Source organism: Calliphora vicina, chromosome 1 (assembly GCF_958450345.1).
Source record: "Calliphora vicina chromosome 1, idCalVici1.1, whole genome shotgun sequence".
Taxonomy (NCBI): domain Eukaryota; kingdom Metazoa; phylum Arthropoda; class Insecta; order Diptera; family Calliphoridae; genus Calliphora; species Calliphora vicina.
In genome coordinates, this window is record NC_088780.1 from 125,948,627 (window position 1) to 125,975,028 (window position 26,402).

Below are 26,402 nucleotides of genomic sequence, written 5' to 3' on the forward strand. Positions count from 1 at the left end.
TTTACTTTGATTTGTAAGAAAAATAATTTCTTTTAACAAATATAAATTTCTGGTAATCAAAAGGAATGCGATTGAATGCATTGCAGTCTGAGTAAATGCATGTAAACTTGTAAAAGGTGAATTTATACAGAAAGATATCGTCACCTTAAATGCAAACGGACATAACTACACTTTTATTGTTTTTACAGGAGAAGCAAACAAATCTTTATCAATCAATAATAATAAAGTCAAACGTCCGTTTGAATTTCTTTAATAAACTTTAGTTGTAGATCAAAATTTGCGTGAGCATGTAGTTTGATAAAAAGAACCATATTCAATCAAAAACTCGATTTTGAAGTTACTAGGGTATTCATTCGACTAATAATCGTTCGATTAATCGAATAATTTCTTACGAATAATTATTCGAACAATTCAAAAATTGCCACTTTCGAATAACGAATAATTCGAACAATTTTATGTAGAATAATCGAATAAAACGAATAAATGTTCATATATGTATATTTAAATTTATTAAATTGCTTAAATAAGTAATAATGACTCACAAAAATTGTATTGTTTCTGAAATTCGACAAATAACTAAAGACAAATGGACTTACGATCACTGTAGATTAGTGTTCCGATAACTCCGTCTATAAATATATAAATATTCCTGCAAGAAGTTACAATTCTAAAAAAAATCTTTCAAAATTTTTAACTTAGAACTTGAACCAATGAAAATGAAAGGTACGGAATAAAATATTTGTTATTTATCTATCGAAATATTAGAAGAATCGCAATTAATAATCAAAATTTTAACTTAGATTAAAGTGGAGTTGAATGTGATGGAGAATGTGATTTTGAAACGGTCGTCGAAAGTGATATTGAGGATAACATTTATAATGATTACATTATCTGATCTTAAAATATATGTATTGAAGTGATGTTATTAACCGCGTACGTAAGTGTTGCAAAATATTTAAGAAATCGAATGTTAAACGCAAATATTGCAAACTAACGTTTTGTTGCAAGAAAATCATGGAGTTAGTCTTATACATGATTTTGAACATCGTTGAACAGCTTTGTCTAATATGGTATTAAACTTTTTGTGTATTTGTAAATGCTTCAATCATGCACTGCCTGACTTCAAATTAGCTACGTTCACTGACAATGATATCAAACTTTGGACAGATTCCCTTTATTGTGTAATTCCCCAAGACCACTTTATTAAGCAAAAATTCGGCAACGTTGATAGAGCTTGATGTATAATACAATTTGTTATAAATAGTTTAGAAAAAGTGAATAATTAATTTACTAAAGAATTAGTTACTCAATTTAAAACCCGAATTAATGAACGACATAAAAAGTTCTTAATACGTTTATATTGTATTTGAATTCAAGATCATGTCCAACTAGATCAAATTGTTTAAAGCATAGCTCCAAAACGGAAACTAAAGGGTTTGCTAGTCAATTGTTTTGCAGATTGTTCGGGAGTTAAGCTGATCAGAATATTTCTGTTGAAAATTTAAAGATGGACTTTCATTTCGAATATTTTTTAACATTATCAATACTTGAATTGTTAACTTTAACGTTATTTTTTGTTTTTCTTTAACAATAAAATATTAAAAAAACCGACATCAAAACGTCATTCTTTACTTTTTTAAAAAAAAATTAAATTATTCGAATAATTCGATTAATTTTATACATGTGATCGAATTATTCGAACAAGTTAAAATCTCTTATTCGAATTATTCGTTTTATTCGAACAAGAGAAAAATCGAATAATTCGAATACCCTGGTAGTTACGTCCGTTTGCATTTAAGGTGACAATATAGAGGTATTGTAGTTTGTGTGTGTGCGTCCGTATTTACAGGTGTGTAATATGTTAATGCACTACATTTTAATAATAGACGTTTTGTGTTAACAAAACGTATAAAAGCATAAAAAAAAAGTTTTTGAATTTTTATTTTTTTTTTTATCATTTTTTTACTAACTGCTTATGAATTTGTATGTATGCAGGTGTTTGTACCTAAATATTCATGTATATGTAGTATCTGCTATTTATTTTATGAAGAACTATATGAAGTCAACTTCATCTAATTACATTTTGTGTCAAAGGCATCATTTAAAAAATCCTTAACGTGAAGATGTCCTTTTTACACAAATTATACCAAAAAGAGCAGAGTATAAAGAACTCCTTGTCATACAAAGACATTATGTGAGTGGAGTTTCGTGTGAATAGAAAATTTTAGTAATAAGATTTTAGTTTTTAATTAGCTGTTTAATGGACGTAAGGCACATTTGAGCCTTTTTAATAAAATAATTTAACAGTTTATATATATTTTTTTTAAATTTAATTTAATAAATAAATTTTGGTCCAAAAAAATCTTCGAAACAAATAAGAATATAAATAACATAAAGTGTATTTCACTGTTATTAAAACCATAGACCCATGGCAACTTTTGGAATTGCAAAAATTTATGTCGTTTAAATAAAGTTATACATTTTATTGGTAATTTTTTAAGAATTTCTTATCATGGATAATAATTAGGTTATTATAAGGAGCACAAAAAGAGACCAAAATAGTTAAATTCGGGAATAAATGATTGATTTTAATTCAAAGAGTTGATAAAAAATACTAACCTAAATATATATGTATGTATATTGTCACGTTTGTACCTTTTAAAAACGGTGGTTTATTTCCTCTGAATAATGGGATACTTTTAAAATGCAAATAATTTATTTATATCTTAAAATTTTCAAAACAATGAATTTACACTTAGATAACACACTTTAAAAACTTACTGATAATACAGTTTTATGTTAAATCAAGCAGTGTTTACGATCTACTGCCTTACCTAAATCAAAGCGTCGATTGTTGCGTTTTTCTGCCGTTTTCTGTCGATTGTTGCGTTTTCTGTTTCTATATCTAAAAAATGTCATGATAAACCTCAAAATTGCTGTCAATATAAAAAAAAATTAAGAAGCATACCTAATAGGGTATTCATTCGACTAATGATCGTTCAATTAATCGAATAATTTCTTACGAATAATTAATCGAACAATTCAAAAATGGCCATTTTCGAATAACGAATAATTCGAACAATTTTATGTAGAATAATCGAATAAAACGAATAAATGTTCATATATATTTAAATTAAATGAGTAATAATGACTCACAAAAATTTTATTGTTTCTGAAATTCGACAAATAACTAAAGACAAAGGGACTCGATCACTGTAGATGAATGTTCCGATAGCTTCTTCTATAAATATACATATAAATATTACTGCAAGAAGTTACAATTCTAAAAACAAATCTTTCAAAATTTTTACCTTAGGACTTGAACCAATGAAAATAAAAGGTACGGAATAAAATATTTGTTATTTAGCTGGCGAAATATTAGAAGAATCGCAATTAATAATCAAAATATTAACTTAGATTAAAGGTGAGTTGAATGTGATAGAGAATGTGATTTTGAAACGGTCGTCGAAAGTGATATTGAGGATGACATTTATAATGATTACATTGAAATAGATGAAGGCCATTATCTTAAAATATGTGTATATAAGTGATGTTATTAACCGGGTACGTAAATGTTGCAAAATATTTCATAAATCGAATGATGCACACAAATATTGCAAACTAAAGTTTTGTTGCAAGAAAAGCATGGAGTTCGTCTTATACATGATTTTGAACATCGTTGAAAATCTTTGTCTAACATGGTAATAAACTTTTAAAAATAAAATATTAAAAAACAGACATCAAAACTTCATTCTTTACTTTTTAAAAATTAAATTATTCGAATAATTCGATTAATTTTAAACGAGTGATCGAATTATTCGAACAAGTTAAAATCTCTTATTCGAATTATTCGTTTTATTCGAACAAGAGAAAAATCGAATAATTCGAATACCCTAATACCTAAGTATCAAGGACCCAGAATATATGTACTTTTGTGGGTCTGCGATGAATATTTTGATGTGTTACAAATAGAATGACAAAATCACTCAATTTCAAAAATCAAATGATGCAGTTTTGTAGAAAAATGTTTAAAGATGAAATGCGCACTTATAGTTTTAAGAAAAATTGTATTTTATTTTTAAAAAATTTACGTAAAGTCCATGCAAGTGTGTTAAGCAAAAATTTACTTATGTTTTCACGCAATTCAATTCTTTATATATGAATAATTTTCCGAATAATACCATTCACCTTTAACATATTTTAAAAATATAGCATTAATTAAAAAATTATGGGGATATCATAAACCGTTAAGAAGATAAGCCCAAATCTATAAGCCTCTAAAAATTATTTTATTTTTGATTTTCCATGGAAAAAAAAATAGTGTAGCCACACTTTCCCCCAAACTGTTGTTTTAATAAAATGAAAGGTGGGACTGTCTTGTTTCGATTAAAATCAAAATTAGTTCTCGGAAGTTTTCGGAACAGGATGAAAACTTGTCGAATGCTAAACGAAATATCAAAAAAATTCTTATCTATGTATGGGTTTCATGGGAGATGGGCGTGTCATGGGAGGTGGGCGTGTCATGGGAGGTGGGCGTGTCTGATTTTATTGAAACTCGGCATGCGTTTTTCTCTTCTTTTGTTTCAGAAAATATATGTACCAAATTTCTGGACTTTTTCTTGGAAAATCGTTTTAGATTGCATGGGCGGTATGTGGTGGGCGTGGCATTCGTTCTATATTTTGTTTCAGAAAATGTATGTAACAAATTTCTAGACTTTTGCTTGGATAGGACAAATTTTATGCGAAAAAATCGATTTGGTTTGTATGGGCAGTGGGCGTGGGCGATTTTGATAAAATTTCATGTTTTTCTTAATTTAGTCCATATAATTCTCGGCTGCCAAATTTCAATGTTCTATGTATGAGCATCGCTATGAGCCACACAGCTCTTGCCACATTGGAAATTCGGCATGAGCGATTTTAGGTCATGGTCATCTCACTGGGAGGTGATGTGAACTGGACACCAAGATCGTGCGACTTGACCCGTCAGACTTTTACTTGTTGGGTTTTCTTAAGTCGCAGGTCTACATAACCCAACAACGGTTAAATTCAGCTGATAGGAGCCTAATATGAACATTGTATATTTGCTGAGGTGCCTAGGTATCAGCAAAGTAGCATACAGCAAACCAGAATGAATTTTAATGGGTTAAGAAAAAGTTTGTTTGTCTTCAAAAAGGATTGAGTTGTAGAAATTACAATTATATTGAAAATGGTTCAAATACCCACCTTAAAGTATACCAATCTGCTCAGAATCACTTTCTGAGTCGATTAAGCGATGGCAGTCCATGTAAACCTTGTAATCAAACTACAGGTCGCAATTTCATGTCGCGTACAAGCTTTTCTATTGTCCCAAGGACGGAGCCTATTGAATTTGGTTAGAATCGGTCCATTATTTCTCCTATACTGCCAATAATTAAGCTCTCATAAATATCTTATTTATACAGATATCCAACCCAAATTCAGCACGAATAAGTTTTATATAAGCCGAACTAGCATCACCAAATTTTGTGATGTAATAAATCTCTTAAAAATGTTGGTATTCGAATAAAATTTTACACAAATAAGTTGAATATATACAGAAGTCATTTCACTAAATTTTGTAAAGATCGGTCCATAATTAGTCATAGCTCCCATAAGGTCCACTTCCGAAAATCACTTTATCGAGCATAAATATCTTAAAAATGTTGGTATTCAGATAAATTTGAATACAAATAAGTTTCATATCAAAGGAAAACTGTTTAGAATCATATACTATGTGTAGGGCTTGACCGACTATACTTTCTAACTTGTTTATAATTAAATAATGATAAAATCTGAAAAGAACCACAACAGTTTCCGATTGATATGAAAATCCCCCTACAAATGCAGGTGCAAGAAGGTATTCAACTATAACCTGCACAACAACAGCAGCAACAACAGAAAATCCAAAAGCAACAAAGGATGATGAAAATAAGAACCAGAAACAACAACAATAAAACAACTAACAACAATATGAATATAAACACCATTTATGAAAGACCATCATCATCAGTTGCTGGTAAAAGAAATGAGCAACATGTAGAGCGGCCATTGAACTGTATGTATGAATAAAGGTGTGTGAGTGTGTGTGTGTATTGTTGCAAGGAATAATTGTTACTGTGTGTGTTTTATATAAAACGAAGGATATACTTATGTGCTGGTATGTGTGTTGATATGCAATTTATATTGTTGCTACTTCTGCTGCTACTTCATCGTCTTATGTTGTTTGCTTTTGCAGAATGCTGACGCTTATGCTTATGCTGCTGCTCCAGCAACAATAACAGCTTTTGATTTACGTTGAAGTTGTTTTAATGTTGTGCCAGTATTTATTCCTGTTTATTTTTTGCTCATTGTTGTTGCTGTGTGTTCTTATTTCGGCTTTTGTTATTGTTGCATACATTTCTACATCCTTTTCCATTCTAAGGAAACCAAAGTATTGACAGGAAAATTTTGTTGCAACAGCTAAAGAAGCAGGTCCACATTTCTATAAAAATTTTTTGTTTGTTTGTGTGTTATTGTTGTTAATACGAGCTGGAGTTTTAAGTGGTGGTGGCGATGGCAATGGAGATGGTGGCATGTTACAATAAATGTATTGTGTTGTTGTGGGTTTTTTTAAAGTATTTTTGTTGCTTTTTCACATTTGTTGCTGCAGTTGTTTGTTTATTTGCTGCTCTAGATGCCTGCAGCAGTTGTATGCATTCAATTTACTTGACGTATGTTTGTTGAGTATTTCCTTAAACTTCCTTTTTATGCATTGACGAGAACGTTGATGAAAACGTTTAGGTATGATTTTATATTTGATTTAGAAGTGTGTAAATATACATACATTCATATGTATGTACATATGTACTTACAGTATATAAAAATAAGTTTGTTTTATTGATCCAATATTTTATTGTTTTTTTGGAAACTCAACCAGGATGAAATCTGACATAAATTACATTTTAAAAAGTAATATTTTTTTTGTAATTTATTATTTGTGGTTGAATTTAGTTATAGATGTGTTGTGTGGACAAAATTGAAAGGAAAAAATCTTTGTTTTCGCGTCAAAATAAATGTTTTAACACAAAAATTGTATGTCTTGAGTTACAAAATATTTAATTTGATAGATAGACCACTCGCATCTCACTAAGAAACCAAAAAGCTCATAAAGGAAAGGACCTAAGCTTTCATTTGAGTAAAAAAAATTTGAGAAAAAAAGTCAATAAAATTTTTGATTTTGCAAAAAAAAGGTCAAAAATTGCATGTTTTGAGTTACAAAACATTTTTTTTAATAGATATCGAACTCGCATCCCACTAAGCGACCAAATAGATCTTCAAGGAAAATGTCTAAGCTTTATTTTTAAAAAAGGGCCCATTTTGAAAAAATAGTCAAAAAAGTTTTTGATATCGGAAAAAAATATTAAAAATTTTTTATTTTCGAAAGATTGAAGAAATAGCTATCTAAACTATTTGGGAAACATTTTGCTAAGAACAATAGGTAATAAGTTACATGGATGAGAAAAAACATCTGTTTTTGGCCAAAATGTCAAATTTTTACCCCCTCTAACTCCGAGAGTTCTTAACCGATCTTGTTGAAAAATTGTGTCTGAATTACTATCCAATAGGTCTAACCTTCATCTCGATAGGAAGACATCGATTTTAAAAGTGTGTTCACTTGTCGTGAAATCTCCCATATATAAACCACTGAATTGCGTGAAAATATAAGTAAATTTTTGCATGGATTTACTTAAATTTTTTAAAAATAAAATACAATTTTTCTTAAAACTTATATAAAAACTCAAAAACCAAATTCCCTAATAACTTGGACAATAAGCGTTTAAACAAGAAAAGGACCTCGATCTGTAATAATTTTTAGTTTTTTGACAACGGACTTAGGTTCTTCATCTCTCATTAACGCTTCTATGTATATTTTATTCTATGACCATAAGATTCATTGTACATATTTTAAAATCAAATCTAAATCAAACATAACCCAAATCTATATGAATAAAAATGATCATTTAACAATACATTTTTTTCTCTTAACTATGTTTACCCATTTCAAACCGCTTCTCATAAATTCACAACAGGACAACGTCTGTCGGGTCAGCTAGTCCTGAATAAATACATAATATGTTTTCCGAAAGTTTAACACAATCCTGTGTGCGAAAGTTTATAATAAATCAAATATGCATTTGAAATAAAGCTAAATTGTAAACCAGAATATTAAACACTCACTCAAACAACAAATTAAACTACAATAATTATTATTAGCTACAAAACCATAACTATTTGAATTGTATTAAAATGTTATACTCACTCACATTAAATATTATGATTATTAAATTATTACACGCACAGCGCTGAATGTCCTTTCGCTCTCTATCTCTCACTCTTTCTATATCCGTTCCAGTTGCCGTTTATAATATGAAATATTTTTTTATATATTTATACACACGCACACCCCGAATCACGTTCGATATAAATTGGCGCGAGTCCTTGAAATTAAACCACCAAAATATTGTATGTATTAATGAAGAAACAAGCTGATGAACACGATGACGACCACGACCACAATGATGCAGAGAGTCAGGTGAAATATTTGAAGGCTCCTTGGGTTACTTTGGGGTTTTCTTTAAGAGAAATATGGTGGGTTTGGTTGATTTCTTTGGTTACACTGAAACAATGTTAATGAAAAACAATATTTTACTATGTATGTTTATAAATATTAAATTTAATTTTGTTTTTTTCTTATTTAATTTTTTTAGTAAATCATAGCACGTCACAATTTATTTTTAGTACAATGAAAAAAGGCAACTTTTATATGTCCTTTTTTATTATTTTTATTTTTAAAATGTGTGTCGGTGTTAAAAGAATTTATAGTATTTTGTTACTTAAATATTTATATACATTTGGTCAATTCACAATGTCTCTTATCATGTCATATTGTCATAATGTCCTAATATTTCACAATGGTTTTTATTGCTTTTCAGGTTGTCCCGGAAACTACTACTATAATTCAATGATGAAATTAAATGAAAATTAAAACCAAAATATTGAAAATTAGAGAATATTGAGAAAACAAACCCCTGACTCTAATCAATGGAGGGTTCAATTGACAATTTACTGTCGCTTTGTTATTTATTAGGGGGTCAATTAACACCTTTGTCTTACTTTTCTGAATTAGTTACACTTTGACACTTTACTGTTCCTTTACGTAGCGGAGTGTGGACGATTATTATGAATTTGTATTTGCCTTTTCGGGATATCTGTTTAATCGGTCCCAAGAAGGGGTCCTAAACGGGAATAATTGTTCGGCATTATTTTTTTTTAAATTTCCAGGAAAATTATTTCCGTACATAAAAAAAGAGATTTGTTGGCAATCGAATGATTCGTTTATATTCATAGATTTTATTGATTTTATGATGAACAATCTACTCAGCGACCGAAAGTATAGCTTTCGTAGAGGACGGCTCTACGGGAGACTTGAGTGTTATAGATGGGAACTCATCAAACGAGTTCAAGATAAATTCAGGGGTACCACAAGGCTCCGTTCTTTCTCCTACTATATTTCATATTTTTCTAAACGACCTCTACGTCGAATTTGCAACCCTATCTATTCTATTGCAGATGACAGCAACATTTGCCATTCATATTCATTCAGTTATAAACCAAGCCTGTCGGAACCATGAAGGATTCTCTTAATCGGGACCTTGTGACAATCTCTGAATTGGGTCGGGCAAATAGAGTCGCTTTCAACGCTCGCAAGACTCAGTCGTTTTGACACAAAAACGAACGACAACCTATGTTGCTTCATCTGTATTTATGGATGGTGTAAATATTGTGCAATCGGACGCTCTTGATGTTTTGGGCATGTCGAAAGGTTTTCTGAAGCGGTGTAGGAATTACTTCACTCCATTTGATCTCCTCAATAATTATGGGTGTGTTCGTAAATGCAGTAAATTTGTGCATCACTGATGCCACGACCTGCAAACTTTTGCAACATATAACTTAATGATGCATTGGTTGCACAAATTTGCGGCATCACTGCCAACAATTTGCATTAAAAAACGTTTGACGTAATGCAATAATCGCAAATATGCTTTTTCGAACGCTAAACTTTTAATTTGCTGCAGTGATGCAATCATACTGAATTTACGAACACACCCTACACCACCTATATCCGACCGAAAATGGAATACAACACCCATGTATGAACCGGTGCTTCAAATTCTATTTTGGAGGTGAAGGTGATTATTGGTGACCTCTATTGATTCGCTGGAGCACCGACGCAATGTGTTCTGCGTTTCACTGTTCTATCGATACTACAATGGAATGTGTTCTGAGGGAACTTGTTTCTGATACTCGCAGATTTTTACGTAATACACGTTTTTCATCAAGAACACATCTCTTTGTGGTCGATTGGCCAGTGGACCGTACAACACACTACAGGGAAAATTCATTCTTTAGCCGTACTGTCCGTAAGTGGAACAAACTTCCCGCTGAAGTCTCCCTGTCATTTTCGGAATGTCGAAAAGTTCAAATCGAATGTCCACAAACACTACTCCCTCTTTCCTGCCTCCCATAACCTATTTTCCTAGTTCCAACATAATGCTTTTCATGAGTAGGGGTCATTCCCTGAGTGCAATAAAAAGAAAAAAAATCCCGGTAATGAAAAGTTTTTTTTAAGAACGGGAAATTAGGAACCCTAGCCATAAATCGGTAATTTATACTGAATCATTTGATACGAAATAAATTCGGTTATCTACGAAAACTATTCTATCTGCGTTACAAAAGCAGAAAAATCTTTATTTAAAATAGGAAATAAATTGAAATTTGAATTTCTTAAAATAATTTTTGAGATGGTTTATTTTAAAACTTCTAAGGGCACTGCTACACGTTCAATATATATTGTGATATTTGGATCGCGATCCATTGTAATAGATCACGCAAAATTAGGTTATTCTGCGATTTGATTCGCGATCCATCAATACTGCATGCTACACGTTCAATAAATATCGCGATACTGGATCGCGGTCAATATATATTGAACGTGTAGCAGTGCCCTAAGGCTATCTATTTAAATTTGTTTATATACATTCTCTTTCGAAACGAATTACGCATTTTTTTCTTTTGAATAGCCTTAAAAATCGGTTAAAATACGAGTTTTATGAAAGCAAAGTTGTAACTATTTTAAAAAAGATTTCATCTCACGAAGCAAAAACTTTAAAATTAGATTCAAATCGGTTTTTAAAAAATGATATTATGTACTTAGTCTGCTTTTATTTATTGAACGTGTAGCATGCAATATTGATGGATCGCGATCCAAATCGCAGAATAACCAAATTTTGCGTGATCCATTACAATGGATCGCGATGCAAATATCACAATATATATTGAACGTGTAGCAGTGCCCTTAGGGTACTGCTACACGTTCCATCAATGCTACACGTTCAATAAATATCGCGAACACCCGCTGTTAATAACATGAAACTATAAGTGCATTTTAAATTCTCCAGTTATTTTTTAAAAATACAGGTAAATTTTTTCTATTGTCCAGTTATTTGACTTTTGTTATCTGAAAACGGACCTCTAAATCTTTGAAAATGTTTACTGATTTTCAGGAATTGAATGAACACTAGTCCCAAGTTATTTATGGTAGGATCAATTATCGTCTTTTGCAATGTATGGGCCAGTTAGAAAATAAGTAAGCGTTTTTTAGGAACTAGTTCTATGAAACATGTGATACATTTGTTCTAAGCTAGTTCTATAGAGTCCATATTATTGGGTGTATGACTTAAAATGTGTGTTTTGTTTTTAATAATACATATCTGTCATTTAGTCTCACTTAGTTATTTGACATTAAAGTGTAAACAACAAAGTTTTTTTTTTGCTTGAAACAAATGAAGCTTGAACGCTATAAAAGATAATCTTTTTTCCACCGAATCATTACCATGACACTAAGATAATTCTCTGTATTTGGTGGGAGCAAGACCAGACCATCACAGGGAACCTGGGGGGTTATTATGTAATTCGATTCGAAACGAAACTCTTTCGAAATACAATGTATAAAGCATACAATTTGGAACGAATTTCTTTACGAAAGGAGTTACATAATAACCCCCCTGCACCGAACGCAACTGATTCGTTTGAAGCGAGCATTGGCCGAAAAAAGCCTAGAATATGCGGCCAGATATGAAAGCGTAATATTTCATCATGACAACGCTCGGCCACATACCTCTTTAAAAGTATTTAGTATGAAGTGGTTGAAAAGTTTTGCCGTCCGCTTTATAGTCTAGACAAATAATTCAGTACAAATCATCATCATTTTCTGACCTTGTATGGGGATTTATGGCAACTCAAACTGTATTCCGGGGGACATTTGTATGGGGCTGACGGACTTACATTGCCATATGGTCTAAGAATCTTATGAGGATCAAGAATATATACAGTCAGCGTCTAAAGAAAGTGTACAACTTGTTTTTACATTTAAAACATTTTATTTACATATTAAAAAACTATTTGTTCTCCAGTTCAAGTATATTTAACAAAACATTTAATTGTTCTCTTGCAATATATAAACAAAAAACTAAACTAGTTCAACTGCAGCAAAAACAGTAACAACAAAACCAAAAATACACCATTTTTAACGCGTCAAAAGAAAGTGTACAGTTTAGGGAAATTAGAAGAAAAAACGTGTTTAGCTTTTTATTTGACATCTTTTGGGTTTTAAAACAGTTTCAAGCCTCCTTGGCATTGTTTCTACCAATTTTGATGTCACCGATGTTGGGATGTTGAACCACTCTTCCTGCAGGATTTCGTGTAGAGAGTCATTGCTGGTAATATTTCATTTTCTGATCTGTCTGTCCAAATGCTACCACAGATGTTCAATGGGATTAATGTTCGGTGACTGTGGGGGTTGTTCCAGTTGTTTCGGTGTATGATACAACAACCATTCTTTAACAAGTTAAGAAGTATGCTTCGGATAGTTGTCCTGTTGGAAGATCCAGGTTCGGTCTAGATTTAATTTTCTAATGATGGGTTCCATATTTTCTATAAGAATGTTTAGGTAATCGGTTTTGCTCATCAAACTATCAATAAATATGAGTTTTCCCATGCCACTTGACGCCATACACCCCCACACCATCACCTAACCACCACCATGCTTTACGGTGGATAGTACATTTTTTGGTAGAACTCTTGATTTTTTTCTTCTCCAAATTTTACTCCTTTTTCTACTTCCGAAAATCTCAAACTTGCTTTCGTCCGTAAACAGCACATTATTCCAAAACAATTTTCTTGGTTTTTATACCTGTTTGCGAATTCTCGAAGTCGCTCTTTATTTCGTTTGGAAATGTGGGGTTATTCTCTCGGAACTCCACCATATAGAGCATTTGGGTGTAGCGCTCGGCGAACCGTTACTAACTCTCACTCCAGACGAATCTGTTAATTCTTCGCATAATTTTACTGCACTTACTGTGAATACTTTCTTCACTGCTCTCACAATCGATCGTATTTCAAGGTTGTTAAGGCGTTTTGGTGTTCCGGCACGTTGCTGATCTTCTAAAATTCTAAATTTTTTTGTTTCTCTATAATTTTTTTTACAGTATTATGGCTTCTTCCTATTATAGAAGAGATTTCACGTGACGATTTGCCTTCATTTTTAAATTTTATGACTTACTTTCTTGTTTCAATTGCAGTTTGTTTTCCCATTTTGGTTTTAAAGTTCTCGCGAACAAACAAGAAAAGCTACTATCTTAAAATCTCATGAGACTAGCAGCAAGATCCACAAAAAATTATAATCTAGGCAAAAATAAAGAATAACAATATATTTTTTTATGTAGCTAGAAAAATCTTATTGCAATTCTAAATGTGTACACTTTTTTCTGACGCGTTAAAAAAGGAGTATTTTTGGTTTTGTTGTTACTGTTTTTGTTGCAGTTGAAATAGTTTAGTTTTTTGTTTATATATTGCAAGAGAACAATTAAGTGTTTTGTTAAATATACTAGAACTGGAGAAAAAATTGTTTTTTAATATGTAAATAAAACGTTTTAAATTTAAAAACAAGTTGTACACTTTCTTTTGACGCTGACTGTACATACTTTTTGGTTCCTCGACCAATATTTCGTTATGTTACAAACGGAAAGACAAAATCAATATACCCCCATCTTTTTTGATATTCCATGACGGTTACATTGAACATTTTATTAGAAACTACTTTCTACATTCATTATCCAAAAGATTTTGGATAAACTCACCAATATCAGAACATTCACCACTATCGCAAATCAAAATTTTACATGAAATATGTTCCCTTATCCCATTTATCGTTCATAAACATTGTTGACGTGAAAAAATTCCCCATGTTGTGATATTTTTAGATGGAATTCCTAAATACTTCGGAATCTAAAGTCTTCTCAACAATCACCAATTATTTCATAAAATATTTAACGAGACTTTATGTAAATAAAATTCTCTAATTTATTTACATATTAATATGTATTATTACAAACAAATTATTAAAAATTTTCTGATTTAAAATATATTTTATTAAATTATCTAGAGGAAATTTTAAAAATGATTTAATCACTCGGATTAAATCATTATTCGTTTGAAAAAAAAAATATAAAAAATAAGACTATCAAAAGTTCTTGCAGTTGTAAAATAAATTGAAATTATTTTAAAATAAAAAGGAATTTAATTTTTTGTATTAAAGAAATCCTTCTTTCTGAACACCCACGACATAATAAAATACACGTATACATTTATATGGCAAATATGTAAAAGGTGCAAAATGAGTTTTTTTTTATAAACGAAGGCAGATTTTGTGTAGAGATTTTTATATTATTTTCAAACACTTACAAACACTCACTCCAACAAGGGACACACGGATTTAATAAATTTTGTATGTAGATAGATACTCGTAAATAAAACTGCGTAGCACTATGTATTAAGTTTCAGGTTATTTCTACTTCGGCATAAACTTTTTAAACTTTGGGGTTATTGTTTTCAGGAACGCAATGATTTTTGTGTTTATTTGTTTATTTAATTTTTGTGTTGACTTTTGTTTTAAATTTAAAGCATTTAGCATATATATTTTGTTGTGTTTGTTTTGGGCTTTTTATATTTTGTAAATGAATTATTTAAATAAAATTACAGGCGCACACACTTAAAAGGCTGAATATAAAAGAAAAACTAACACAGGATATGTATGATTTGTTTGGGTAAAAACCAACAATAAAAACTTTAATACACACTAAATTTTTATAAATATTTCAGGTTTTTTTCTATATTTTTCAAAGAGAGAAAAACTGTATTTTAAGTTTAAAAAAAATATATATTTTTTGTAAATTTCTATTAAAAACTTTTCTTTTTTATGGTAATTAGATTTATATTTTCTTTCAGAACAAAACTAAAAATTGTTTAATTTAAGTTAAGTAAAATATAACAACCGTTTAGCACAAAGGATGTACTCTTTCTAAAAGCCTGAAAATATGCAATGGGTTTCAACTGCAAGGAGAGTAAAACAAAAATACCAACAACCAAAAGTAGTTGTGGAAAATCTTAGATGTACTCTCGCGAATATGAATGTGTAAGAATTTCGCTTATAAAAAATATATCATCATTAACATAGAATTTCCAATAAATATAAAAAGTTACACTCATTTGTTTAGCTCTTTGTTCTCTTTAACTCTTAAGGATAATTGAAATCTCTCTTTTATAAATCAAACACCACAAATAAAATACTCTTTGTCTGTTTACAGCTTTTTTTCTCTCTGTTGTATCAAAATCTCTGCTACAACAACCACCCAATTTTAACAACCTTCCCCCATCATCTCCACTGCAGCTTGCCACCCTGCATCCATCCTTGTTGTTTTTCCTGTTTTGTTTTTAAAACACTGTATTTTTGTTTTGCTTTTTTTATCTAACCCAAAAATTTGTTTTTTTCAACATTTGTTTATTTATCTATCATCATGTTTGCGTTTTTTTTTAGTTTTAGTAGAACATTACAAAATTTCACCCTCTACCTCCCCCTTTGGGTTTCATCGCATTAATTTTTGTTGACTTTTCATGTTATTTTCATGTAGGTTGCGAAATTCTTAAAAGTTTTTTAATGTTTCTTGTTAGCTTTCTACTCGTAGTTCTGTAGTTCTTTTGAAAGAAAAGGGGTGAGTTTGTTTTTAAAAAGATTCTGATTTTATGGGTTTCTTTAAAATCACTCCAAATTAAATTTGTTAAATCTTGTGTTTAGCCGAACATGTTTTGTTATTGTTATAATTTTTGTTTTGTTTTTTGTTATTTCCTTAAGATGTACCAATCCAACCCTCATCTACAGTAATATTTTAGACAAAAAATAGACCAAAAGAATGAATAAACATTTTTAAAGTATCTAATGTTGACAACAGTTTAACAGGTACAATATTTCCACAAGTTTGAAAAACGATGTGAGATCTTTAAAAGGTAGCGGTGTGAGTTTATCGTTAAAGTAATTTTCGGAAGGGTGCTTTATATGGTAGCTATTAGGGTATTTATTCGACTAATGCTCGTTCGATTAATCGAATAATTTCTTACGAATAATTATTTGAACAATTTAAAAATGGCCATTTTCGAATAACGAATAATTCGAACAATTTTATGTAGAATAATCGAATAAAACGAATAAATGTTCGTATATGTATATTTAAATTTATTAAATTGATTACAATTTTTCATAATTTCAAACTTAACCCATTAGTGCGCATAGTCCCTTATAAGGGACGCTCGAATTTTCTACTGTAGCACTTTCAAAAATTGATATTTTTGAATAACAAGAAGGGTATGCCGTTACTGACATTCCAACAAATCATGTTTTATTTCATTTGTTTCTATTAATGTTATTTGTGTGTTGTGTTTTATGCAAAATATGGAAAACCAATTTGTGAAAAAACAAAAATCACGAACTGGATAAGAAAAATTGGAATACATTAAATAGTATGTGAATATTTGTTATTTTTTGTGTGTTGTTCTTTGTAAATCAGTGTAATGATTTAATTTATGTAAAAAAATTATGACAAAATGTTATGCCACGTGTATATAGTGATTTTGAATTCAACGTCCCCTAAGAGGGACACTGCGTCCGTAGTACGATTGTGATACTATGATTGAGTAAATATTTATTTCATATATATACTAACAGTTTCTGAAATATTGGATGAACGGGATGCCCTTGAAGATAATGAGTTCAATGTCGTTGCAATTTGCGAAATTCCACCATGAGATGGAGCCGATACCGAAAAAGATACCGATGAATGCGATGATGAGCACGATGCTAATCTTAATCATCTGGGTTATACAGCATGTAAAATTGTATAAGGAAGATAGTGAACAGGTACTGTAAGTATTCCCCAACCAAAAGTGTTCATCGATATAATATGGGCATGAGAGTCGTTTATAAGATGGATCAACTATTTGCAGTCTACAGTCAGACAAAAGAAATGGTGGTGGCCAATATTTGCATATCTCATTGATGCCTCAGTTTTATTGCATGGCTGCTGATGAAGAAGTTACATCCTAATGATCCAACATGTGCATTTCTTCTTTTTTTCGCCGAAATCTTGCTACATCCTACCTTGAAACGTATGGTACCCCACTAAAAGGGTACTGCTACACGTTCAATATATATTGTGATATTTGGATAACGATCCATTGTAATGGATCAGGGAACTTCGTCCACTAATGGGTTAAATAAGTAATAATGACTCACAAAAATTGTATTGTTTCTGAAATTCGACAAATAATTAAAGACAAAGAGACTTTCGATCACTGTAGATGAGTGTTCCGATAACTCCTTCTATAAATATATAAATATTACTGCAAGAAGTTACAATTCTAAGAACAAATCTTTCAAAATTTTTACCTTAGGACTTGAACCAATGAAAATAAAAGGTACGGAATAAAATATTTGTTATTTAGCTGGCGAAATATTATAAGAATCGCAATTAATAATCAAAATTTTAACTTAGATTAAAGTGGAGTTGAATGTGATGGAGAATGTGATTTTGAAACGGTGGAGAATGTGATTTTGAAACGGTCGTCGAAAGTGATATTGAGGATGACATTTATAATGATTACATTATCTGATCTTAAAATATATGTATATGAGTGATGTTATTAACCGCATACGTAAGTGTTGCAAAATATTTAATAAATCGAATGATAAACACAAATATTGCAAATTAACGTCTTATACATGATGTTAAACATCGTTGGACATCTTGGACATGGTAATAAACATTTTGCGTATTTGTAAATGCGTCAATCATGCACTGCCTGACTTCAAATTAGCCACGTACACTGACAATGATATCAAACTTTGGACAGATTCCCTTTATTGTGTAATTCCCCAAGGCCACTTTATTAAGCAAAGATTCGGCAACGTTGATAGAGCTTGATGTATAATACAATTTGTTATAAATAATTTAGAAAAAGTGAATAATTAATTTACTAAAGAATTAGTTACTCAATTTAAAACCCGAATTAATGAACGACATAAAAAAGTTAACACGTTTATATTGTATTTCAATTCAGGATCATGTCCAACTAGCTCAAATTTTTTAAAGCATAGATACAAAACGGAAACTAAAGGGTTTGCTAGTCAATTGTTTTGTAGATTGTTCGGGAGTTATTCTGATCAGAATATTTATATTGAAAATTTAATAATGGATTTTGTTTTCGAATGTTTTTTTTTAAGACATCAACCGACATCAAAAATTCATTCTTTAATTTTTTAAAAAAAAATTAAATTATTCGAATAATTCGATTAATTTTAAAAGTGTGATCGAATTATTCGAACAAGTTAAAATCTCTTATTCGATTCATTCAAATACCCTAGTAGCTATGATCAATTATGAATCGGGCGTTACAAACATCAGCACAAACGCATAATACCCTCACCACTATTGTAGTGTATTTTAAAATATGGTCGCTCTAAACCTAATCGATAATTCCGTGATTAATGGAAGGCATGCATCCAGTGTGTTAGATGTATAATCGTTTCAAAGCGCCAATATCAACCCACCCCTCGTATTTCTGCAAAAAAAAATGTACGTAGGAACTCGTTTAGGAAGTTGAACATCTGAAAACTGTAACAAGACAGACAGAAATTGACTACTTAGCCAAGTGCTCCCAAATGCACCAGGCGACATTCTATAGCGACATAAATTACTAATACATTTTCACCACTTTGGTTTTTGACAACTGAGTTAGGTCTTTGACAGTAGAGTTTCCGCTCTATTTCTGTTCTCTATGGTTTTATAGTACATATATTCAAAATATTTCTTGATACGAATTTGAAAGATGCATTATTGATTTAAATTTTGATACAGTTGAGTCAGGTTGATTTTTAAAGAAATATTCTGCACCAAATTCACTTGTCTCCAATTTTCAAATTTGTTTGCGTTTCTTTTGTAATTCTCCATTTTTTTTTTTGACATTTTTTATAAATTACTCAATGACAAGTTACATTATACCAAAGTCTACAGTTTTGACTAATTTATAATACATACATATTACATGGTTTTGCTCCATTATACGCTATTTTTTAATTTTTTAAAATTTAAAAAAAAAAAATTTTTTCCAAATTGTTTTTAAAAAAAGTTTTTTCAAATTTTTTTTTTTTAATTTCTTTAAATAATTTTTTTGGAAAAAGAATTTATGACAAAAAAAATTTTTGATGAAAAAAAATTCGGGTTAAAAAATATTTTTTTCTGATTTTGACCCATTGTATGTCCAATTTACTATGGTCTTATATACGTCGTTACAAAGGTCTTAGATATCCATATTGTCTATATAAATGACTTAGTAATCCAGATATAGGTCAAAAATCGAGGTTGTCCTAGTTTTTTCCTTATATCTCAGCCATTTGTGGACCGATTTTCTCGATTTTAAATAGCGACCGAGCCGGAAGAATTTCAGAGATATTGATGTATGAATCGTGTATGTAAGTTATTTGGGGGCTTCGGAAAGTTGATTTCAACACACAGACGGTTCCGCTATCTATAACGATCCAGAATATATATACTTTATGGGGTCGCAAATGAAAAATGTGGAAATTACAAACGGAATGACAAACTTATATATACCCTTGCCACTCATGGTGAAGGGTATAAAAATGTAAAAAGGTGACCCCTACGTTCGTCAAAAAATAATTTGTTCGTAACTGTCTTTCATAAATACATTATATTAGGAGGTGTACGGGGATTTTTTTTAGGTACGGTCTAATGTACAGTGTACACTGATATAAAAATATATCCAAAAGAATATTAAATATGCAATAAAATTGAAAAATATGCTTAATATATGCATTTAAAAGAAAAATATGCAAAATATGCAACAACAAATCGATGCCATTTTGTTGCAAATTCTTCGATTCGGAAAAATTAATTGTCAAAAGTGATTGTTAGTTACTGACTACATACATGCATTTGCATAGAAATCCTTGCCCTGTATAGTATGTTAAATTTTTAATACGATTCTATTTCTTCGTTTGTGTTGCGAGTTAAAAAGAATTACATTAACCCAGATATGCCCATTGCTTGAGTTTGATCGTTTTAAAAGTACTTTTATATTATTTTGGAAGCAGATGAGAAATAAAAAACAGTGCAATTATAGTTTTTTTTTAAATTTATTGAAAAAGTATTTTTTAAGTCGTCTTATATATAGGACATTGGGGTCACAATATCAAAACTAAAAAAATAATGAAACATTCATGCATATAACAATTAAGCTACTCTTCATAAATATAAATTCCAAAAAAAATATAGTATTTATTTACTTGTAAATGTACAAAATTTTACTTTCAGTACAAACGAGATGTGTCCATAATGACTGAATATGGGCATTATGAAAATATCGCAAATTAAAAATTCAATAACTGAAAAATAGTAGCAAAAAATAATGCGATCACATAATCTCCCACAAGGTATTGATGAGTACTGAGTATGTCAACAAAAAAAGGTACTTTGATAAACGTCACGTATCATGTAAAGAAGAATGTACTGGTGTACTATATATAGGTCATTGGGCATATCTGGGTTAAAATCTCCTCGTCGAGCACTACAAAAAGTCTCGTCATAGCTATCAATTATCTTTTATAGCTTAGGATATATTCCCATTTGAAACTTGAATTTTCAACATTTTTTCCCACCCTAATCGTTTTTTGATAACAGCGGGTCCAACTATTTCCCGATTTTCTCCATTTTTCTTTTGTTGGACTAACAACAAATGTATATGTTTAAAAATCGTGACTGACACCAAAGTTATATGCATTTGTATTTAAAAAAAAATAAAAAATGTTGTTTTTCGCTAGTTTTTTGTTATCTAAAAAGATGTATGTATAAGTCCACATTCGAAACATAGACAACAACTAGATAGGTAACTGAGAGCCAAAAACCTAAGTCTGTTGTCAAAAATCTAATTCATGAGAATGTATAGCATGTATTTTGTTTTTGTATTCCCGTATGTGTGAAAAGAGAGTAATTTTTCATTTTGCAACATTTTTAGCAGACAATATTTTTAAGCATTTTAAAAAATTTAGAAAATTTCTGAAAAACAATTAGACAATTCTGAAACACAATTAGAAACTTTTTAAATATAAATTTAAAATTCTGAAATACAAATGGAAATTTCTGAAATATAATTGAAATAATGAAATACAATTAGAAACTTCTGAAATCCAATGGGAAATGGTGTAGAAAATATAAAAATTCGAAATTTTGAATTAGATTTTAAACCATGACACTACAATATTATTGTATCATGATTTTAAACAATTTACCAATTTAAAAAAAAAAAAATATTTTAAATATAAATAATTTTCTCAGGATTTTTTTTATTACTGATAGGGTAAATAAAACCAAACATGATTTAAGAGAAATATGTAGTTCTATTTTAGATTTAAGGAAACACGTACAAAAAAAAACAAAATAAGGAAAGGAAATAAATAAAAAATAAATATATAACTTAAACTGTAATTCACAAGAAAAATGGCACAGAAATAAACAAATTAAAGGAAAAGATAAAACGAATGAAATGAGAAAAAATACTGGTTATTATAAATTTGTTGACATATTAAATTAAAAATGATTTTATTGACTACAATTAAACAAACATAATTAATTAGTTTTTAATACGCAAATCAATTGCTTCGCCACCTTCTAAATCAAGATCCGTAGGAGTATCGTTCAGTTCTAATAACTCTCCATCAAAACTGTAAAAGTGTAATTAATGTTTGTTGTTATTTTGTTAATTTAAAAAATTATATGGCCCTAATTTTGTAAATCACGTCACCAAAGTGATATTTATGTGGAAAGCAAAAACAAAATTTTAAAAATTTTAAACATTTGATTTTGTTTTATATACAAATTCTGAACAGAAAAAACGCACCAAAATTCAGGCCTTTCATAATTTGAAAATTTGGTAGGTATATAAAACAAAAACAAATTTTTAAAATATTTGTTTTTGCTTTCCACATAAATATTACTTTGGTGACGTGATTTACAAAATTAGGGCATATGTATATTAATTTACCTTAATTTCAATTGATCTAAACCAACTTTCAATTCTTCCGCACACTTTATATATAAAATGCGAAATTTGTCAGTTTTCATAATGTCTATTTGCAAGGGACGCTTCCATTGATCCGACTGGATTTTAAGAGTGATTTTGTTTGCATCACGTCTTTTTGCGACTGCCCCAGCAGCCTTTGGTGAATTGAAGCGATTCGACAGCACTCGACCATCTACAAAATAGTTGATTGTTTAGTTCTTTATTAGTCTGGTTATACTTCTGTTTTCTTTATTCACTGTTATCAACCAATTTCACAAAAAACACTAATTTCATAAACAAATTATAAATGCTTGAACAATTAAACGAAATTTCACAAAAACACAGGCTCTAGTTTTAAGAAAATTACGCTTATGTTAAAAAAAAACTATTTTGAACAACATACATGCTTCATAAAAACAAAAATAACAATACTGTAATTAAAACGAAAAAAATCTTTAACAACTAATTTTCAATAAATGCAGAACAAATTAACAATATTTGCCAGATTCACAACAGAAAATTTTAATTTCACAATCTCACAAAAATAACAACCAAAAAAAATTAAATGTTCAGAGACTTAAATTATTCTTCAGAAATGATAATTTCAATAAAAACCAATGATTATAAAAAACGTTTTTTCAAATAAGATTTTTTCTCAAAATTTAAAATTTTTGGGATTAAAGGATATAATATAAAAACATTTAATTAAAAAGAAATACTACTCACCAATAAACTGAAAAATTTTGTAATTAATCGAATCGGGCGTATCATCTGCCATTATAATGCGATCATCGAGATTGAAAACTATACTCTCAGTACTGATATTTTCACGTTCCGCAAGTTGTTTGAAAATAATAGAAAACTTTTGATATTTGCGCAATTTAAATGGCTCTGGTTTGCCCTTCCAATTAACCTTGATATTGAGCTCGGGATTGTCCTCATCAAATGATATGTCCAATGAAGCATTTGTGGAGCCCTTGTTTTCACTTGAATTAATAGTAAATTTTTCTTGATTTTTCCTTTTACTACGTGTTGTCCGTGTAGCTTCTTCTATGTCGGAGTCCAATTCAATAAAGCCTTCAACACGGGGCATAGGACTGGAAACTAAGTCTATGAAATCAACTTGAGTACTGCGAGCTGCAAGTTCGGCTACATACTGACGACGGGCACGCATGACACGTGAACGTCCAGGACGACCCTGTTGTAAAAAACGTTCCATGATGTTTAATGTGGAGCTGGCTTGATCAGACTCCTGTTCATGTGTGGACACTTCATTTGAGGAAGTGTCTTCATCTGAAGAGTTATTTTGTAGATCTTGAGTGATGTTGGCAGACAAATTTTTACTGGCTCGGCCCCTGCCACGACCGCGACCTCTGCCTCTTCCTTTACCTCGTCCTCTGCCTTTGGATGAAGTTGGTTCAATATTTTCTAATATTGTGTCTGTTTCTACAACTTTTTTACACATTTCCAAAGACCTCCTCGTTCTTCGACCAACCGGCTCATTTGCCTTTTTGCATAAGTTATCTAACAATGGCATTGTAGGCGATATGGAACCATCTGTCGATGTCGAACTTCTTCGTGATTTTGCATTTTTCTTATATTTCTTCTCTGGTGTTGTAGTTTTCTCTTTGAGACCCTGTCTTTTCGAAGGACTCTTTTTAACAGTATTGTTATTTACTAGGGATTCAAAATCAAAGTCATCATTATCTAAACCCAGACTGTCATTGGCAGACTCCAGAGATTTTGCAGACTCCAGAGATTTGAGTTGATCCAATAAATTTGCTAAGAAAAAGTAAATGCAATGAATTACAAATTTTATCGGATTTTGCAAAATGCTTACTTTTTCTCAACTCGTCAAAATTTTTAAATATATCGAACTCTTCAGTCATTTTTTACAGTTTTACAAGAAAATCATTAATTTTTATAAATTTTAATAAAGAATTATAATTTTTAACACAAAATTGATAAGCGCAATGTTTTAAAAAGTCACAACAAGAACATTTACAAGCTTGCTCAAAACACAGGGTTGCAAATATTATGCAAATCGGGGATGGAAATATTAATACCGTTGTACCAAGGCGTATCTAATAAGGTGACGTCGAAAAGCCAGCTGACTATTTTTTGCTCGATTTGTTTTTTCACTTCTAGCTGTCAAAGTTTGTTTACATTTCTTTATTCATTTGAATTGACGTTTTTGTTTCTTTTAATAAAAAATATAAAATAGTGGAAAAGTGAATAATTGATAATATAAAAGTGAATGGAGTACTTATTGAAAGTAAATTTCACGTATTTATTTATTTTAACTCCTGTTTTTGATTTTTGCAGTCTGCTGTTGTTTAGCTGTTTGACAGCTAGCAAATAATTTTACAAAAACAAAGTACATGTTGTTTTTGGTAAAGTTGTATTTGTTGTAGAATTGGGTATACCTGTAAATAAATTTGCCTTGCGTTGTACTACTTTTATTGGTATAATTCGGTACTTATAAGTTCCCTTTTACAATAGAGAAATTAAATGGTAAACAGACAAAGTTTTTGGCGAGGGGTTGAAGAGGTAGAGCAAAGTAAATTAATAAAGTAGCGACAGTACTACAACAAATACAACATTTACAAAAACCACAAGCAATTTTGTTTTTGGTTTAAGGTCTGAGCTGTCAAAGTTGCCTGTTGTTGTTTTTGCTTTTGGGCATGTTGTATTTTTCGCCACAACAACCACAAGTGAATTGACAGTTTAGACCAAAGTAAAAAAAATAGTCAGCTGTTCTAATGAGTCTACTTTATTAATTTACTTTGAGGTAGAGTGTGTAGTACACGACTATCACTGCGTTTACATGAAAAAGGTCGATTTAACTAAAAAGTCGAAAGTTCGAAAAGTTGACTCTTCATAAATTACCAAAAGTCGAATTTTCGAAAAGTCGACTTTTTAAAACCCGAAAAAAGTCGAAAGTTCGAAATGTCGACATTTTGTTTCATCTGTAGAACCCTGTCAGGAAGTAAAGCTGAATTCACCCATGAGTTTCTGAAACATTTTTTGTTCGGAACAATTTTTTTTTATATGTAGTGACGTTCTATTTTTGAGAGAGACTTCAAACTACATATAAAAAAAAATTGTTCCGAACAAAAAATGTTTCAGAAACTCATGGGTGAATTCAGCTTAAGGCTAGGTTTACACCATGATTTTTACAAGCTTGTCAGTACTACAAAAACAACGATTGGTCTTAACAAATGTGAAAAAACCAAAATGAAAAATTTAACAAATAAGTATTTAAACTTAATATAGTATAGATAATTGAATAGTGAGGGCTTTACTTGTTTATGTAAACAATAAATATTTTGTTAATAAGCTTAGAATCAAAGTAAATTAATAAAGTAGACTCAGTAGAACAGCTGACTATTTTTTTTCCTTTGGTCTGAACTGTCAATTCACTTGTGGTTGTGGCGAAAAATACAACAAGCCCAAAAGCAAAAACAACAACAGGCAACTTTGACAGCTCAGACCTTAAACCAAAAACAAAATTGCTTGTGGTTTTTGTAAATGTTGTATTTGTTGTAGTACTGTCGCTACTTTATTAATTTACTTTGCTTAGAATATGTAGATATTTAAATATAAAAACAAGCTTTGACAGTTGTTAGAACCAAAAAGGTAAAAAAAATTATCTGCTGTTTGACTGACTCCACCTTGTATAAATTCGCCTTGGTTTATACGATGAATTTTGGTTTCAAGTCTTTTTTTGCAGCCAGGGTTGATTTTTATTGTATAATCGGTTAATCTTTATTAAACTTCAAAATCAGGAAAAGAATAAAACGAAACAAGAAGAAAAGAAA

The 26,402-nt window shown here is 30.3% G+C and overlaps 1 protein-coding gene across 1 annotated transcript; it reads right to left on the bottom strand.

Moving 5' to 3' along the window:
- Positions 1–22,092: 22,092 nt before the first annotated feature.
- On the bottom strand, positions 22,093–24,533 carry Rad60. Its single transcript, XM_065507862.1, has 4 exons — positions 24,422–24,533; positions 23,308–24,363; positions 22,564–22,774; positions 22,093–22,243 (listed from the first exon to the last, which is right to left on the bottom strand). The coding sequence occupies exons 1-4, from the start codon at positions 24,468–24,470 to the stop codon at positions 22,153–22,155; spliced, it is 1,407 nt and encodes a 468-aa protein (XP_065363934.1). The 5' UTR covers positions 24,471–24,533; the 3' UTR covers positions 22,093–22,152.
- Between the last annotated feature and the right edge of the window lie 1,869 nt (positions 24,534–26,402).